Genomic DNA, 18,532 nt, shown 5'->3' on the forward strand with positions numbered 1-18,532 from the left:
AGAGCTGTGATTTGCCAGTAGGTTGAGTACACATCATGACTGTAGTGATACACAGCTGAAAAATATATCCTGTGTATATTGAAAGATTTGATTTTTGGTTGTTAATGGAGTGTTTGTTTCCCAGTCCTGACAGCTGTGACATGTACCTGGAAGATATTATTAAACATCGATGGGAACTTGAAGAAGGCAGAGCGAACCCACTGAAAAACACCAAGTTCAAAGAATTACCCATTCGTTTACGTGTGGAACTGTTACACAGACTCTGTGACTATAGATTGGATGCAGATGATGTCTTTGATCTTTTAAAGGTACAATCTTAAATAGAGGGGGTCAAGGCTTATTTCACACTGCTCTGAAACTAACTACTTACAGAACCTGCTTTCTCTTCTTATCTCATTTTCTCCTTCTCTGACTTCATCCACTCCTGCAGAGCTCCCCACAGGCGCCTTCTAATTCTTCACTCAGGAAACCATTATCCATTCGTAGGCACAGCTTTTTCAATTGACTTAAAATTCAACATTAGTGAAACTGAAGGACTCCTGTTCCCTCTAAATTTGACACACGTCCATCAATCATTCAGGCTGCTCTTATTAAAACTGAACCCAAGACACGCCTGTCCTTCCTTCACCCCCCCCCCCCCCCCCCGTTCATTGCATAACACAAACCTGCCAGCACCCAGCTCTGGAGATTTCATTCTCATTGAAATTTACAGCACAGAAGGAAACTGTTTGACCCATCTAACCTGCACTAGCTTTAGCCCTTAATCTTTTAAGTTTTTTCTCTCTAACATCTATCAATTTCCTTCTGTCAAACACTTCCTACTGGTGCTACCTTCTCACATCCTGTGCACACTGCAGTTGAAAGATGAATGAAATTAGTCAGTACAAACATAACAAAAAGCATCATTTACAATGATGTTTTCATAACGATTATTTCATAGGACAAAATTACAACAAAAAACATAGATATTCTTTAAAACAGTCGAAAAGATAGTTAAAGCATTGTGATGGTAACCTTAAATTTATTCTTATTGTTAAGTGATTCATAATACAGTCACAATGTAATTTAAACAAAAGCCCAATTCAGAATATTTCTATTTTAGGTTGCTCGCACTTTACTTAAAAAAAAGCTCCAGTTGATAAAAGTTGATACATTTCATGTTTGGTATCATTGATTATTTGTCTGCATTTTGTTAGGTGCAATATTGTAATTGCCACCTAACTCGTTATTACTGGTTTTCTGTTTGTGAACTGTGTGCCAAAATATATTTTAAAAATTTTATAGCCGCTTGATCAACGCCTTCTTCTTATAAATCATTGCACTCCTCAGTTCCAATGCTTGACTCACTGCTTTTAAATATGAACTATTTTATTTCTTTTTGTGTTTGTGGTTTGGTGTGAGAGATTTCTGATGGCCGCTAACTTGTATTCTGGCATTTTTATTAATTAGATATTTTTAGCAGCACCACGAGTACTGGAAGTTTGAAATAAAATGTGGGGAATGCACAGCAAGCTGGGAAACTGTGGAGGTAGAAGTGTCTAGAAATTGATTTGGATTACATTGCATCAATGACCTTTCTAAGTCAAGTATCTCCAATTGGCATATTAGAACAGGCATTCCCTATATAAGTACCTTTGCGATCCTGTTGGGAATTTAACCTCGGATGTAGCCTCGCATTGCTGACTTGAAGCCTGCAAGTCAGTTCAGCCTCTTATTGTGTCAACTCTCTGCATCTTTTTTTTCAGGGTCTGGATGCTGATAATCTGCGAGTAGAACCCTTAGGAGAAGATGCCATTGGATCAACCTACTGGTATTTCTATGGCACTCGTTTATACAAGGAGGGACCATCTTTCTCATCGGACAGAAACCAGGCAGCAGAAATGTAATGATCAACTCTTAATTTATGTATATGTGTATTTTGAGATATTGTAACAAAGAATATCAAACTGTAACTTAAATGATACCAGCTAGAAGGATTTGTTCAGGGGAGTTGTTGTACGATGATGTAAGAAAACCAGGAATTTTGTGCTGTAGGACTTGAATTCTAATATTGTATTTAGGATGTATTAATTTTTCATTGCAGGGAAAATGGAAAACTAAATAGTTCTGATTACAAACTTGTACACGCAAAGCCTAAAAAACGAGGCCGGCCATCAAAACGGAAGAAATTAGAAGATATTTATTTAGCAACCATGAGGTGAGAGTTATTTTCTCTTTCAATCTTGCGATAAAGTGTGATTTGCTTCCACTCTTGTGAGGTGATACAGGCCAATATGGAACCCCCCCCCCCCAAAAAAAAGATAGCAGAAAGGGCAGCTGGGTGGAGAGATGAAGTGGTAAGGTCTTTTGGCTTTTTACATAGGGGCTTCTGTGCTTGAGGTTCATGATACCATCCATTCCTTTACTTTGAGCAGTCATTGACCAGGAATTGTTGAGAGTTGCTGAGTTGCACTTTTTCAAGGAGGCTTTGCATCTTCTCGTCACCTGGTAATTTCTTGCTGTGACAGACCTTGAAGTAAATTATCTGTATTTGGGGTCTGTGGGCATGCACATAAGACAGTCTGCCCAATGGATTTCCCATCTGGTAAGTATTGGCCAGGAAAATGGAAATAATTCTATTGCTATTGTTTTCCATTTATCTGCCACCTTTTTATTATCTCATTATTTCCCTCCTGTTTTGATTTCTCTTGTACATCCTTCTACCATTATATTATTTATAAAATCTCATTCGTTTTCTGCCTTACTTTTTGCATAAGGCCCCTTTAATTTTACCAGCCATCCCCAAAGCGATTTGTCAGTTTGGTGGCAAAGACAAGGAGGCTGACCTTTAAGTACAACTACCCAGACCACCATCTCTTCGGGTGATAATCTTTACACATCGCCTGTGTTTGGCTTCCTTTTCAAATGACATATGTCAAAATCAAATTGTCCACACTTTTGTACAAAAGTGTCATTTATTTGAAAAGTTGGCAGTATTTATTACTGAAAAAGGGTCTAGTGCTTTCCCGGCATATATGATGAATAATCTCTTCTCAGACTTCAAGCCAGGTACAGATATCAATTATAATCGACGTTTCGATGACAAATTCTGCCATCTTCTTCAGGGATGATGCCTGGACATGTCTTGTCCAGTGATACTTATTACCAGACGAGACGTGCCCCAGTTTCATCACTGAAGAAGATGACAGAGCTCGTCATCGAAATGTCAGTTATAGTCGATAACCTGTACCTGGCTTGAAGCCCGAGAAGATTCATAGCATTTGTTACTGTTAAGCATTTTACCAGTATTTAGTTTAAGTATTAAAAGCCCCTGACATATTGTGTCTCTGTTTACAAAGTGGTAAGAAGCATTTTCGACCTGCTCGTGCGTGCCTGTGTACTTCAGGATTTTCCATTAAACGACTGCTGTTGCTCAAGAAATGTTTTCAGGAACACTGTGCTTATCTGCCAATATAACTATGCACAAGATCACAGACACTGTCTCTCCCCTGTAAATCCCAGACCCACTATTCTGACCAAAGGCTGTCCACGTGAATACAGAGAGTTTTTAAAATCGCTCTCCTCCTGTTTACAGTAGTGGAATAAATTGAAATTTTGGAATAATGTCTTGTGGAGTATAGAATATGACAGTAAGTTAATTTGTTGGAGAATGTAAGTCAGGTTGCTGTCCAACCGTGAGTGTTTCCCGTTTACTGAATGCTATTTTACAGTGAATCCATGTCTGTAAACAGAGAAGTGCCTCCGGTAGAAGACTCGCAACAAGAAACCAAAAGTCATGGTAGGGAAACTTTTTCTTTAAAAAAATTACTGTCGGGCATGTCATTGTAAAGATGCAAAATGCACATAACTTATGATCCTCTTTTCCATAGATACTGCCTGACCTACTGAATTCCTCACGTGTTTTATGTGTCTTCCTTCGGATATCTGGCATCTGCAGATGTTCTGGTGTTTGTGGATATTATCAACATTGCTAGGCTAGGGTGTTTAAGGTTTGAAATTTAAACAGGATTTTGCACTGACCCTGAGAAGAATGAAGAAGAGGTACACGTTACCCGAGACTTCCTGTACCTGGATGTTCTATTGTCAGCATTCCCAGATCCCTTGTTCCTTGCTGCAAACATCTGGAGTGGGCAGTGAAGCTTGGGTTCAGGTTGGCTCCACGTGATGCGTGGATTTTTCCAAGTTTAAAGAATCACACTTAATTGTTTCTCTTTGTGTGTTTAAATGAACTATCCTGGAAGGGGGAGGAGTGGGGGATTTTTATGAGAGTTAGGAAGAAAGTTCTGCACTGACATGTGGCTTTTGAACCCCGGGAAAGTAAATTGAAGTCATTTTCTCCCTTGTCAGCAGCTATCGGTATCTGAAATAATATCCGGATAGGTACAAAGTTGCACCACTGAAGGTTGGAACGGATGTTTTGAATTTGTGGGGATTTGCTCACAGCATGAATAAGCAGTTTCATTATCTCTGCCATATCATTTGAACTCCAGGCTTGACTTGTGCATAATAAAATCTCCAGGAAGAAAGTACTAATAGTGACTTCATCCTCATATCGTTTATGTGCCTTTGGGACCCAAGACACTCTAACATTCATCCACTGTGCAATTGAAATAATATCAACCAAGAAGACAGTAAATTATTTGATAATGCTTTTCCTCTGTTACAGTTTTGGGCTGAATTACCCTTTTGGGTGACTTTAAGTTGAACAATGTGCTTACTAATATCGGGAATAAGTCAGCGGAGAGTGGGAGAAGACGGATTCACCGACAGCAATGAAATGACAGGAAAATCTGTAATTCCCGTGCTTCCTTATTTAAGTTTGAAATTCAAAATCGTATAAAATAAAAAACAGAGAGGAATACTACACAAACTATTCATAGCATAAACCCTTGCTCTGGGTGGATTTAATACATGCATTTTGAAGGAATATAGTGATTAGGTAGTTGGGCACTACAGAATAAATTTAATAATCTGTTAGCAAACATGGAGCTGGAAGAGGATTAATAGGTAATGTAATACTGGTGTTTAATAAAAGAAATAGAGCAGTTCCAGAGAACTGCAGTGTAATCACTTTACTGCCTGAGATGGGAAGAAGGATGGGAACAAAAACATTCAGAAAAGTAACAATGAATGGATAAGTATGGATTTTGAAAGGAAGAGTCTTGCTTGGCCAATCTCATTGGAATCTATCAAGAAGTCACTGAGAGTGTAGACGAGACTGGTGTAATAGACGTAAACTGTCCAGATTTCTCAATGGTCTTTAGTACGATGTCACGTAATAGATGGATGAATCTCGCCAGAACTGCAGAATCTGAGGACTTGTGGCAGAATGGAAGCTAATTAGTTTTAAAGCAGAATCGAAGGATTTGGTGAAATGAAGCTGTGCATGGTGGTAAAGTTGGGGTCTTCACCATCTTCCACTCACAGTTTATATTAACGATTAGAACTACAGAGCAAGATACTGTATTTCAAAAGTAGTAACTGATGCAGCGTTAAAGTATTTGATCAGTACTGATGGACTGCAAAAAATTATAAAACTATGTTAATTAATTTACAGAATGTGGTTATAATTGGCAAATTAATTTTTTTCAGAGATGAAAGGGATGACAGCTTAATGGCAAATTATTTCCCACATGAATGCAAGATGTTACAGTTTAGTGATTTGTGAAAATGTATGTCTCTGCAGATATGTGTGAAATATTGCAGTTTACTAGAAGCAATAGCAAGGCCACATATTACTGGGGAAATAGGAATCAAAATGAGGTAAAGTGAGAAAAGGATCTCCACTGAAATATAAACCTCACTCAAGGTAATGGAGATCAAAGAGACCATTTTAAAAATAAAACAAACGCAAAATAGTGTGAAGGTTAATTGTCAGAAAGACAGAGATGAAAAATAATGAATTTATATTCATAAGGAGGGCTGCATGCTGCTCTGAAAAGAATATTGAGGCATTGGGGTGAGTGCAGAATGAATCAGAATCAAGTTTATTATCACCAGCTTGTGAAATTTGTTAACTTGGTGGCAGCAGTTCAATGCAATACATAATATAGAAGAAATAAATAAATAAATCATTGTATATGTATATTAAATAGATTAAAAATCACGCAGAAACAAAAATAATATATATTTTAAAAGGTGAGGTAGTGTTCATGAGTCCCATGTCCATTTAGGAATCAAATAGCAGAGGGGGGGAAGAAGCTGTTCCTGAATCGCTTCAGGCTTCTGTACCTCCTGCCTGATAGTAACAGTGAGAAAAGGGCACGCCCTGAGTACTGGGAGTCCTTAATAATGGACGCTGCCTTTCTGAAACACCACTCCTTGAAGATGTCCTGAGTACTTTGTAGGCTAGAACCCAAGATGGAGCTGACTAAATTTACGACACTTTGTAGCTTCTTTTGGTCCTGTGCAGTAGACCCCGCACCAGACAGTGATGCAGCCTGTCAGAATGCTCTCCACGGTACATCTGTAGAAGTTTTTGAGTGTATTTGCTGCCATACCAAATTTCCTCAAACTCTTAATGAAGTATAGTTGCTGCCTTGTCTTCTTTATCGCTGCATCGATATGTTGGGACCAGGTCAGGTCCTCAGAGATCTTGACACCCAGAAACTTGAAGCTGCTCATTCTCTCCACTTCTGATTCCTCTATGAGGATTGGTATGTGTTCCTTTGTCTTACCCTTCCTGAAGCCCACAATCATCTCTTTTGTCTTACTGACGTTGAGTGCCAGGTTGTTGCTGCGACCCCACACCACTAGTTGGTATATCTCGCTCCTGTACACCCTCTCGTCACCATCTGAGATTCCACCAACAGTGGTTGTATCATCAGCAAATTTATAGATGGTATTGGAGCACGTTCATGGGTATAGAGAGAGTAGAGCAGTGGGATACAAGAATGCCATGAGAAAAGATGTGAGTTTATATGTAGCAGGTTGATAGAAACAGTTTAAAAGGAAGCAGATTAGGGAAGAGTAACACTCTTAAGATTTGGGAATGGCTCCTGCTGTCTGATTTCTGAACAGTCAATGAACACCATTTCATTCTTTCTATTTTGGCACTTTATTTTTGAAATTTTATAGACATTTTTATAATTTTAAAACAGGTCTGTGTCTTTAAAATTGTGAAATATTTTGACAGATCAATATCAGGGCAACGCACTTTTGGGGAAGAATAGGAAGTAAGCCCATCAATGTAAAAGTCAGGATTTAAAAAGCGACAGAATGGTTCAAGCAAATCTTGCTTCCACAGATTCATAGAAATAGTCGTAGTGTATTCAAGGAATGCCTGGATAAGCATCTGATGGAGAATGGATTAGAGTGTTGGAAGGAGGAAAGGCAAGCAGTCTCATAACGAATAAATAGCAAACTGCTTGGGCTATTCCAGGCTATGTATGTCATTCTGCTTCTAGGATTGGTGAATGATTTGTGAAGTTTAATAAGATAATAGATCAGATGCTATTAGGAATGACAATGAACACCCTGTCAATGAAAAGTATAATTTTCTCAAACACCTTTGGATTTCTAAAGCTGGTTTGGGATTTTGGTGTCCCTTAAAAATTAAATTGTCCATTCGGTATTATTTTTAGTGACTATAATGTGCAGATTATGTTGCAAATGTAATTTGAACAGGTTTTCACATTTGAGTTTTCCTTTCCAGCCCCATTGAAACCTCCAGGTAGTAGTGGCAACTGGGAACTGGTTTGTCAGACTGAGGAAGAGTGGAGAAAATTAACTGATGATCTCCAGACAAACACTTCTGTTAAGGAAAGACAGCTACATGCAACTCTCACTGAAGACTTCCTCCCTGAAATCTGCAACATGATTGCTCACAAGGTTAGTCCACTGTTGTGTTTTTTTTTTGGCTTTTTGTTTTTTTCTTTCATGTTTAGTATGATTGGCATGTGTCCTGAAATCTGTTTTGTGGCAGCAGTACATTGCAATACGTAACAAAAATGCTATAAATTTCATTAAGTATATATCAAAAATTAAATTAAATAATTAGTGCAAAAATAGAGGAAAAATAATATAGTGGGGTAGTGTTGATGGATTAATTATTCATTCAGAAATATGGCTGAGGGAAAGAGGGGAATGTGTGTCTTCAGGCTCTGTTAATGGCAGCAATGAGAAGAGGCATGTCCTGGGTCATGTGAGTCCTTAATGATGGATGCCGCCTTTTTGAGGCATCGCCTTTTGAAGGTGCCCGTGATGAAGCTGGCTGAGTTTACAACTTTCCGCAGCTTTTTCCGATCTGGCGCAGTGGCCACTCCACACTAGACGGTGATGCAGCGGGTTAGAATGCTCTGCACTGTAAATTTGTGAGTGACATGGGTGACGTACCAAGTCTCCTGAAATTTCCAATGGAATATCGCCGCTGTCACGCCTTCTTTGTAACTGCATCAATGTGTTGGGCCCAGGATAAATCCTCAGAGATGTTGACGCCCAGGAACTTGACAGTGCTCTCCCTTTCCACTGCTCATCTGTCAATAAGAACTTGTGTGTGTTCCCTCAACTCAACTTCCCCTTCCTGAAATCCACAATCAGGTCCTTGCTCTTACTGAGGTTGAGGAGAATGTTGCTGTTATGACACCACTCACCAACTGATCGATCTCACTCCAGTATGCCCTTAACCACACAGACGTGGGTATAGAGAGAGTAGAGCAGCGGTCTAGGCTTGCATCCTTCAGGTGCATCAGTATTGATTGTCAGTGAGGAGGAGATGTTATTTCTGTTCCACGTGAACTGTGGCCTCCAGATGAAGAAGTCAAGGATCCTATTGCAGAGGAAGGTGCAGAGGCCCAGGTAATGGAGCTTAGTTGATTAGATTGTGTTGAATGTATTTAGCTGTAATCAATAAACAGCAGCCGGATGTAGTGGGTATTATTTAGGCTATCTAAGGCTGAGTGGAGAGTGGTGAGATTCGATCCGCTGTAGAGGTTGGGCAATAGGCAAGTTGAAGCAGGTCTATGTCACTGCAAACCCCCCCCCCCCCACCACCACCACCACCACCTTGATCGTGCTCTCTTCTCAATTCTGCAATCAGGAAGAAGGTATGGGAGCCTCAGAACTCACACCACCAGGTTCAGAAACAGTTATTACTCCTCATCCACTGGGCTCTTGGTCCAAAGGGGATAACTTCACTCGCCCCATCACTGAAATGTTCTCATTTACAAGGACTCTTCATCTCATGTTCTTGATATTTATTGTTTGTTTATTATTCTTATTGTATTTGCACAGTTTGTTGTCTTTTGCACGCTGATGGACACCCAAGTTGGTGTGATCTTTCATTGATTCTATTATGGTTATTATTCTATTTTGGATTTTTTGAGTATGTCCACTAGAAAATGAGTTTCTGGGTTGTATATAGTGACATGTATGTACTTTGATAATAAATTTACTATGAACTTTGACACTACAAGTTTTCATTTCATAGATTGAAACCGGTCTTTGCAGTTGAGAGGTGTATAAATGCAATTGTGGAAGGTGTTGGAAGTTTTAAACACTTGCCATCAGAATGTTTCTAACACTTTTTTTCTGCAGTGCGTTCACAGCCTGTATCCTGTGGTGAAACTTTGGTGCTTAAACACAACTATTAAGAGTGACCTCTTACTCTTTGGTGATTAGCTATATCCTGTTTTGTGACAATAGGTCAGCTCTCAAGATTACACACCAAGTATTTAAACAAATGTAATATAAATCAAACTTTCAGAAGAAAGCAATTACTGCTCATTACATAGCATGAGATGGCTAGCAAAAGAAGAGCTAAGAAATCCATTAATTTCACTGATCTCTGTTTGGGCCTCAGCACGATTTATTTGGTCCCATGAAAAGTTCATTCAATTCTGTCTCGGTTATTTGGTTACGTAATCTTTATCCCCTCTGGCTTGTGGTACCTGTTTAACGTAGCTTGCTCTCCGATCGTTCAGCTTTCAAGCTTGTTTTGGGCAAACTCCCAGTGGTGTTGTCAGCAGCTGTTTTAAGGCAGAAAGTGAGAGGTGGAAGAGGGAACTAAGGAAAGAGACAGATGTGGTTAATGTTTCGTTGAATCTAAATCTGTTTCATGGCATATGTAACAGGCACATTAAGTGTGCAGTAAAGCATATTGAGCAAATGTTTTAGAGTCACAAAAAAGTACAGAACAGAAACAGGCCCTTCAGCCCATCTAGTCCATGCCAAACCATTTAAACTGCTTAGACCCATTGACCAAGATCCACTAATAGGTGGTTTTTTTTTTTGGTCCCTGTTTCATTTTTAGGTATTTCCACAAGGTTTTCAAAATTTTGGAGCTGGGTCCATTACCAGATCAGCCATGAGCTTATTGAATAACAGGGCAGGCCCGACGGGCCAGGTGGCCGACTCCTGCTCCTGTTTCTTATGTAAAATGTTTCAATGCTACTGAATTAGTGCAAAAACAGGTTTTTACAAGTTACTTTTACTCAGTAAAATATCACCCCTGGTCCGAGCAAGATTTCCTGCCATATTCAAGAATGTCTTATTTATATTAATTTCTAAATTAATTCAATTCATTTGCCAATTCATTCATTTTGAAAAACAAACCAAGTTCAAGGTAATGTCTTTTGGTGAGAAGATGAGCATCTTTTGTTATGGCCTAACTTTGAGCTAAAGGCTGTGCCTCAACAAGACTATCATTTAGACTGGAAACAACGTTGCCTTGATTAAATTGGTCATTATTTTGCCTGTACTTTGTCATCACACTCGCTCTCACGCTCATGCCTTTTTTGCCAACCAGAATAAGGATGATACTCTAAGGTCATGAAGGATTACCAAAACATTCATGTTAATGCAGATGTCGGCCAGAAACCCCATTTTGTTTATATTTGAATTTGTTCTATTAACATTTATTGCCATTAACAAAGTAGTTTGTTAGGTAAAATGATTTTTAATGAGAAACCAAATTAAATAACAATGTAGAAGGTACACTTGTCATCAAAATGGTTAGCTGGGTTTACAACTGCATTTACACACATTTTATACTTGGTGCAGATTGGTTTTGATTTTTATTACCTTTCAGAAGTTATTATGGAGCAAAGCATCAAAAATTCCCATGAGAGTTGTTACATGAAATCAGAGCTATTGTAGGCAAAACTTGTAGAGAATTCGGGTTACTCTGCAGAAAGAAACATTTGGAGATATACTTAACGTTTCTTCAAAAATTATGACAGAACAAGATCTATGGAAGTCAAAATGAGTTAGAATAGATAGAATCTCACTCCTACAAATAGCAAAATGTTGTCATTTGGAGCACATTGATAGAATTAGTAACAATTTTCTAGGAGTAGTCCACATTGATGTACAAGACTGTCGAGCCCACTTTACAGTGGGCTCTGGTCTTCTCAGTTTATTACGTTGCTTTATTACATTGGAAAGTTATTTGCTGAATTCATGATTTGGTTTCTTCCTTAACCCAACTTTGGGTGGGTTGTGTACGGCTTGAGGACAAGAGGGGCATTGATGACCCCAGTAATCTTCTGTTTCCAGTGTTTTTGTTGATTTATTGTGAAATCAAGTGGGGTACGTTTCTTGGTAATAATTAAATCAGGAAGTAATTGTGAAGTGATTCTAATGTATGGTTTTAAAAATCAGAAGGTGGAGAGAAAAGTGCTGGAGGAACTCAGCAAGTCGGGCAGCATCTACGGAAATGAATAAATACTTGTCATTTCAGGCCGAGCCCCTTCTTCAGGACTGAACTGGAAGGGGCAAGATGCCAGGGTAAAAAGGTGGGGGAGAGGGGAAGGAGGCTAGCTATAAGGTGATAGGTGAAGGTGGGAAAGGTAAGGGCTGGAGAAGATGGGAGAGGAGAGTAGACCATGGGAGAAAGGGAAGGAGCAGGGGACCAGGGAGAAGTGATCAGGTAAGAAGAGGTAGAAGGCCAGAGTGGGAAAGAGGGGTGGGGAGGGGAACATTTTCCAGATGGAGAAATCAATATTCATGTCATCAGTTTGGAGGCTACGCAGGTGGGATATAAGGTGTTGCTCCTCTGCCCTGAGAGGAGCTTTCATCTTAGCACAAGAGGAGCCTATTGACTGTCATGTCAGAATGGGATTCCACTTTTGGTGGATGGGGCCCGGGTGTTCCACGAAGTAGTCCCCAAGTTCATGACAGGTATCACCAATGTAGAGGCCCCGCAGCGAGAGCACCGGACAATAGACAACCCCAGCAGGTTCGCGGGTGAAGTCTGAGGCCCAGAATAGAAGTGAGGGAGGTGTAGCACTGGAATAAGTGCCGGGTGGGAGATTATTGGGGAGGGACAAATAGTCAAGGGAATTGCGGAGGGAGCAATTCCTGTGGGGGGGGGGGTGCGCATGGTGGAAGGTAAAGATAGGTGTAGTCATAGGATCCCTTTGGAGAAAATCAGCATTGGTTCAGCTTGCTCTTGTCCTCTTTGGAAAATATTTAGATAACACAGAGGTTGCCTCAAAGCTGCAAGTATCTGAGTTCAGTCCTGACCTCAGGTACTGACTGTGCAGGTTTTCCCCGTAACTACAGTGGTTTCCTCCAGGTGTTCCAGTTTGCTCCCATGACCCAAGGGTTGCTAGTAGGTTAATTAGATACTTTATATATTCCCAAGTGGAGCTGAGTGATAGAGACTGTGTGTGTGTGGTGGTATTAATGGGAACGTGGAAGAGAATAGGTTATGAGAAAACAAGTTGGGGATAATGGGATTGATGTAAGATGGCATGGTTAGAATCTCTACATGTATCAATAGATTTTGCAAGTAATTGAAATAAGGTGGCATTGGCTGATCAAAAATTCATAGTCACTCTACTGTTAGCTCTATTATTTAAAAAAAACCTAGTCTTTAGTTAATTTGATATGCCTCAGATGACATCAAGAAACACCAAGTTCACTGAATGTAGCAAAGGTTTATTGTCCCTGGCTGTTTAATAAAGACACCTGCCCCAACGCTAGATCTGCCTTCTTCCCTCACTATGATACTATCATTCATTCAACTTTTGGCCAGATTTTAATACTCGTTCATCAAAAGCATTTGGTTTTAAATCTTGTCACAACCTTGGTTTCTCCATGGACAAAACTGAGTTCTGAAATTAGGTTGGAAGTGAGACCATGCCTTGGTGCTCAGTTTCATATAAAATTTCACTGGTAATGAAGCTTTCCCAGCACCTAACGGGCAAACTTCCACTCTCCCCCCACCCCCAACCCCCAGGCTAATGACATCATGTAAGATGGTACTGTTCTATCCAGCAAAGATCATCTGCTTTGTAAGACAACATGATTACCAGCCTGTTCGACTGTGTCCAACATTAAATCCTTAGAGTTGCGTTGACTAGACTTCCAACGAGCTATTTGCATAGCTTAAATCGGGACTGGTAGATCTTCACCTACAAGGCAGGAGATAGAGAGAATATTATACAGCTGCAACTATGTGTTTTTTGTAGCTCCACAACTGAAGGAGCAGTGAATCGGACTTACTGCCCTCTCATATCCTGTCCTCCAATGCTGTCTCAGCACAATTCACAATAATTTGCAGAATACACTGGAGCAGGGTTTCCCAACCTGGGGTCCACTGACCCCTTGGTTAATGGTAGGGGCCCATGGCATTTTAACAGACGGCGAGTCACCAAGGCGGGCTTGGCAGCATTTCCAAAACATGTGGGCTCCACCTGAAAAGATAGAGAGGGGAATGGGTGTCAGGAAAGATTACTTTCTTTACAACCACTTTCCTGATCTTTGCTTCATTCTGGAATATTGGAACAATTCTCTAAGCAACTGGACCAGGTTGATGAATGTCAGATTTAACAGTGATAACAACTCTATAGCCCAAAATGAATTCAATACCAAAGATTTTAACAGAGGGCCTCTTCTGAACCAAAACACAGTCAAAAAGCAGTGCTTTATCAATGAACGTTCTTCATTATACACTGAGTGTGTTTACTATTCCTTCCAGAACAACTCAAATTGTCAAGTATGCGAGGCTAAGAGAGACTCGGGCTGCTAAATGGCTAGTACGTTTACACCATACAGTTGTTAGCTGATGACGATTAGGGGCTTGCTTGTTAAAAACCAACTCAAAAGCAGTAATGCCAAGATAACAACCTCTTCTTCAGTGTCCAAAAAAACGAAAGAACTGATCGTGGATTACAGTAAGAACAGAGACAGGCTCGCCCCCATCAGCAGTTGATGTAGTTTCAAGTTCCTCGGTATACACATCACTGAAGATCTCACCTGGACTGTACATATCAGTCGTGTGGCCAGAAAAGCAACGTCTCTTGCACCTCAGGCGATTGAAGAAGTTTGGCACGAGCTCCTTCAAGACCTTCTACAGGGGCACCATTGAGAGCGTCTGACTGGCGTGGGAACTTGGGCACTGCAGAGAGTGGTACGGACAGCCCAGCAGGTCTGTGGGTGTGAACTTCCCTCCACTGGGGACATTTACAGCAGCAGGTGCATAAAGAAGGCCTGGAAGATCAGCGGGAACACCAGTCACCCCAACTATAAACTGTTGCAGCTGCTTCCACCTGGCAAATGGTGCTGCAGCATTAAAGCCAGGATCAACAGGCTACGGGGCAGCTTCTTTCTATGAGTTAGTCTTATAAATTTACATGTCTGTACATTGCAATGGAGTCAAAACGCAAAGATTTTTAATTCCCTCACATTGTGGGATGGTTGTAAGATTTAAATAAATTCAAGTTCAAGCTTAATTGAACCAGGCACTCCAATATGCAGCCACAGGGCCAGTATTCAATAGCAAGTGTCTCATTTCCTGGTAAAAACACTGCCATCATTTACTGAAATTGAAGTACTGTATCAGCAACACTTTCTGAACGATAGGCATGAAATGCTGGTGGAACTCAGCAGGTCAGGCAGCAACTATGGAAATGAATAAACAGTGGAGATTTTGGGCCAAGGCCCTTCATTAAGATGGGAAAAGGCAGAAGAAGCCAGAATTAACAAAGGTGGGTGGAGAGGAAGGAGTACAAGTTAGAAGGTGATGGGTGAAGCCAGATGGGTCGGGAGGGGCTTGAAGTAGGAACCTGGGAAATGATCGGTGTAAAAGGCGGAAGGAGGAGGAATCTGATAGGGGAGTAGAGTAGACCACAGGATAAAGGGAAGAGAAGGAACGTCAGGGGAGGTGATCGGCAGGTGAGGAGAACAGTGCAAATAGAAAAGGGAAGGAAGAGGGGGAAAACAAATACCAGAAACAGAAAAAAACGTTGATGACATCAGGTTGGAGGCCACCTGGACGGATTATGAGGTGTTCCTCCTCCATCTTGAGAGTGGCTATATCGTGGCAGAAGAGGAGGCCATAAACCAACATATGGGAAAGGGGATAGGAATCAAAATGGTAGGCCAGTGGAAAATTCCTTTTTTTTACAGATAGAACAGAGGTGCTCAACAAAACAACCCCCCCCCCCCCCCCCCAATTTATATCGGTTCTCACCAACGTAGAGGAGGCCGCATTAGGAGCAACGGATACAGTACCCAATGCCAACAGATTTCTGGGTGAAGTGCTCCCTCGCTTGGAGTGACTGTTTGGGGCCCTGAGGGAAGTGAGGAAGGAGGTGAATAAGCAGGTGTAGCATTTCTGTTGCTTGCAGGGAGATTGGTGGGGAGGGACAAATGAATCACCACCAACTTTCAGGTCACAAACCATCCTGACTTGGAAATATTTCACCAATCATTCGTGATTTCTGAGCAATTTGTCATTTGTTTTCAACAGTATCCAAAGGTAAGTATTGTATATCAGGACGCAAGCATGTCCATGTCACCCGTGCTTCATTGAACTGGTTTAGCCAAAAGAAAGACATGACCACTTTTCAATCAAATTAAAGCCTCTGTCAGTTTAAATTGAGTTTGGCTGGAATGATATCTATGTATCAGAATCACTAACCGTATCAGCAGCTGCTCTCGTTCTCCACTTCATCCCATGCCAAAACCATTGCCCAGTTAAATGTAAAATATTTATTATTATTTTGCTCCTTGCTACTGTTTAAGTAAGTTATTTTCCCCCACTGTAGCACCCACACTGTTGTTAAAGTAGCAATGAATTCCATATGGATCAGATGAGCGATTCTCAAAATTTCTAACTTTACCTGTCCAGAAACATTGATATCATAGGCCAGTTTCCAAAAAGACCAGTCACAGACTTATTCCTCATGAATTTTAAAAATGTAATTGCCCTCCTGGAACCTACCTGAATTGACACATTCTTTTCCCTCGCTGTTATTCAGGCACGGTGTAGGAGAGTGGTTACATTTCTAAGATGTGGGTGTTGACAACTGCTATAGACAGCCTCACTGTAGAGCACAATCTCTTTTATAATCCAGCATCAACAAATGTGCATTTTCCAACACAGCCCACTGGATCTCAGTAAAAGGCGTGAATCCTGGTTTCCAATTCCCTGTGCATGACATTGGAAGGTTAAAACTGCCTCCATCACCACCAAGGCTCCCCCAGCTTGTAATTACCAGTATGAAGATGGACTGGAATTTAAGCCTCTGGAAAACTGCTTAAACCTGCTTAAAAACTGCTTAAAATGTTGATTATTGTTCAAAAGGAAGTTAATGGTACTAATTTATTTTGCCCTTAACGTCTTCTACTAAAGGTAACAATTATTTTCTGGGACCTAGTTATACATTCACTGGCCATTTCTGGTATTCACATTCAAGGTGCAACTGTGTCAAAAGCTATTGACAGGGAAGGTTGAGGGAATATCACAGCCATGCCCAATTCTGCCCTACCCTGACATCGAAACATGGAATTCTGTCGGGGGACATAGGGCAGCAATGAGTAGCAGGTCAGAGTTCACTTCCATAACCCAGGAGAGATGAGATCAATTCTACCTCCCTTTCTACATTTGCTCAGATGTCCTATTGCAATAATTTTGACCAACTACTTACTGGATGCATTTACTGAATCAGGAAACACAGTTCTTTTTGCTATATAGTTATAAGAAGGTAGCTACATATAGAAGAAGTGCTAATCTTAGCAAGAATTGCTTGGGTTTTCCTCTTCACCTCACGCCAAAACTATGGCCCAGTAAAACATCATATCTATGACTACCTTGCCACTCGTAGCTTAAATAGATTAAGTCATTGTCCTGTAGCACCCATGCCTTTCAAAACTGCTCTCAGCTTTCACAGAATGTTGATTTATTTCTTTAAAACCAAGAGGCTAACTGTTCCTTTTTGAATGTTGGCGGGGGGAGGGTTGAAGGTTGGGAAGGTGGCTTCGTATATAAACAGAACGGTGAGAGAAGCGTTGACACAGCGGGGCAAACGGAAATCAAAAGTTGTAATGATTAGTTTACAGTGACTGACAAGTATTAGAATATGGTCTGTGATTAATCTATCTCGTCTGTATCCTGAAGGGGGTTACAGCGCAGTGCCAAGCACGGTCATTAACAGGCCGTCTGTAATAGCTGTGTGTTAGACCTCTGACCTCCCATGCTTTCATTTCCAGGAGAAACAGCTGCAGAAGAAGCTGTCTGAAATGGCTCCCAGGAGGATTTCTGACCGCCTGACCCTGAAACGGTTGCAGCAGGAAGAAGAGGTAGAACAGATCAAGTTTCAAAATATCAGTTTGGAGCTAAACTTGGACTTTCTACTAACCCTCATAAACCTGTCTGGGTTTGAAATTCCTCTTCGGTAGCTGGTTTTGGACTCTTGATGAATTGCCCTTCAGTGAATAGAGCACTCTAGTTAAAAACTATAACGTGTGTTTATTATAAGAAGTGGTTTTGCAGGCAGTCTGAATTACTGCTCCTTTTTTTAAGAAAACTTATTGGGCTGGAAATGCAATCAGAAATAGACAAATATCATCACCTTCTGATATTAAGTACAGTTTGTCAAGTGGTGTAAAATGGTAAGGAAGTTTCAAGTGGAAATTAACTGTATCTGAAAGAATTTTCAATTCCGTTCACAGAGTTCAAAATTGGAGTAGTTTTTCTTCCCTGAATATCAGTGAAGAATTGTGCAGCAGCTTGACAAACATCCAGCAAAACAAGATGTGGGACTCGAGCTGAGGCTTTATAAGGCATTGGGCAGACTGCACTTGGAATATGGTGAACATATTTCAAGTATATATATACTCGATTAAATATGTAAGGCAGGAGAATAGAGTTGAGGGGGATAATAAATCAGGCAAATGGCTGAGTTTGGCTCTGATGTCTTGTGGTCCAGCTCGGTGTTAGGATTCTGTTTTCTTTCCCAGCCCTCAGTTCCTGCCAGCAAGGAAGTGTTGGTTCCTAGTTGCGTTTTGCATCTGGAATATGGTTGGTATTGTGAGCTCAGCACAAATACTCTTGGAAACTGACACACCACTCGAATGGTGTCGTTTTACTTAACACTGCTCTTTCTTGTACGATTTTTCCAGAAACATCAAATCAATAATTGATTTGAGCACTTAGAAAGACGATGCCAGGCTTGAGTTCACTGATCTTAATCAGGGTGATGCTAGGTTCTGCTTTTGTCTGTCTGTCACCAAGAGCTCCTGCTCCTTTTCACTAAATGGGATTTGAGGATGGAAGTAGCTGCCTCTACCATGACACTCCCAGTAG

General features: G+C 40.7%; 1 protein-coding gene across 1 annotated transcript in view; it reads left to right on the forward strand.

Annotated features, from left to right (window-relative positions):
* The window catches only part of LOC132398564 (chromatin remodeling regulator CECR2-like), a 122,984-nt gene that overhangs the window by 79,559 nt on the left and 24,893 nt on the right, over nucleotides 1-18,532 (forward strand). The window contains exons 3-8 of the mRNA XM_059978195.1: nucleotides 125-308; nucleotides 1,746-1,882; nucleotides 2,084-2,197; nucleotides 3,711-3,778; nucleotides 7,655-7,830; nucleotides 17,437-17,526. Coding sequence (XP_059834178.1) covers nucleotides 125-308; nucleotides 1,746-1,882; nucleotides 2,084-2,197; nucleotides 3,711-3,778; nucleotides 7,655-7,830; nucleotides 17,437-17,526 — 769 coding nt within the window. The remainder of the gene's footprint in view (nucleotides 1-124; nucleotides 309-1,745; nucleotides 1,883-2,083; nucleotides 2,198-3,710; nucleotides 3,779-7,654; nucleotides 7,831-17,436; nucleotides 17,527-18,532) is intronic.

The sequence above is a fragment of the Hypanus sabinus genome, chromosome 8 (assembly GCF_030144855.1).
Source record: "Hypanus sabinus isolate sHypSab1 chromosome 8, sHypSab1.hap1, whole genome shotgun sequence".
In the NCBI taxonomy this organism is placed as follows: domain Eukaryota; kingdom Metazoa; phylum Chordata; class Chondrichthyes; order Myliobatiformes; family Dasyatidae; genus Hypanus; species Hypanus sabinus.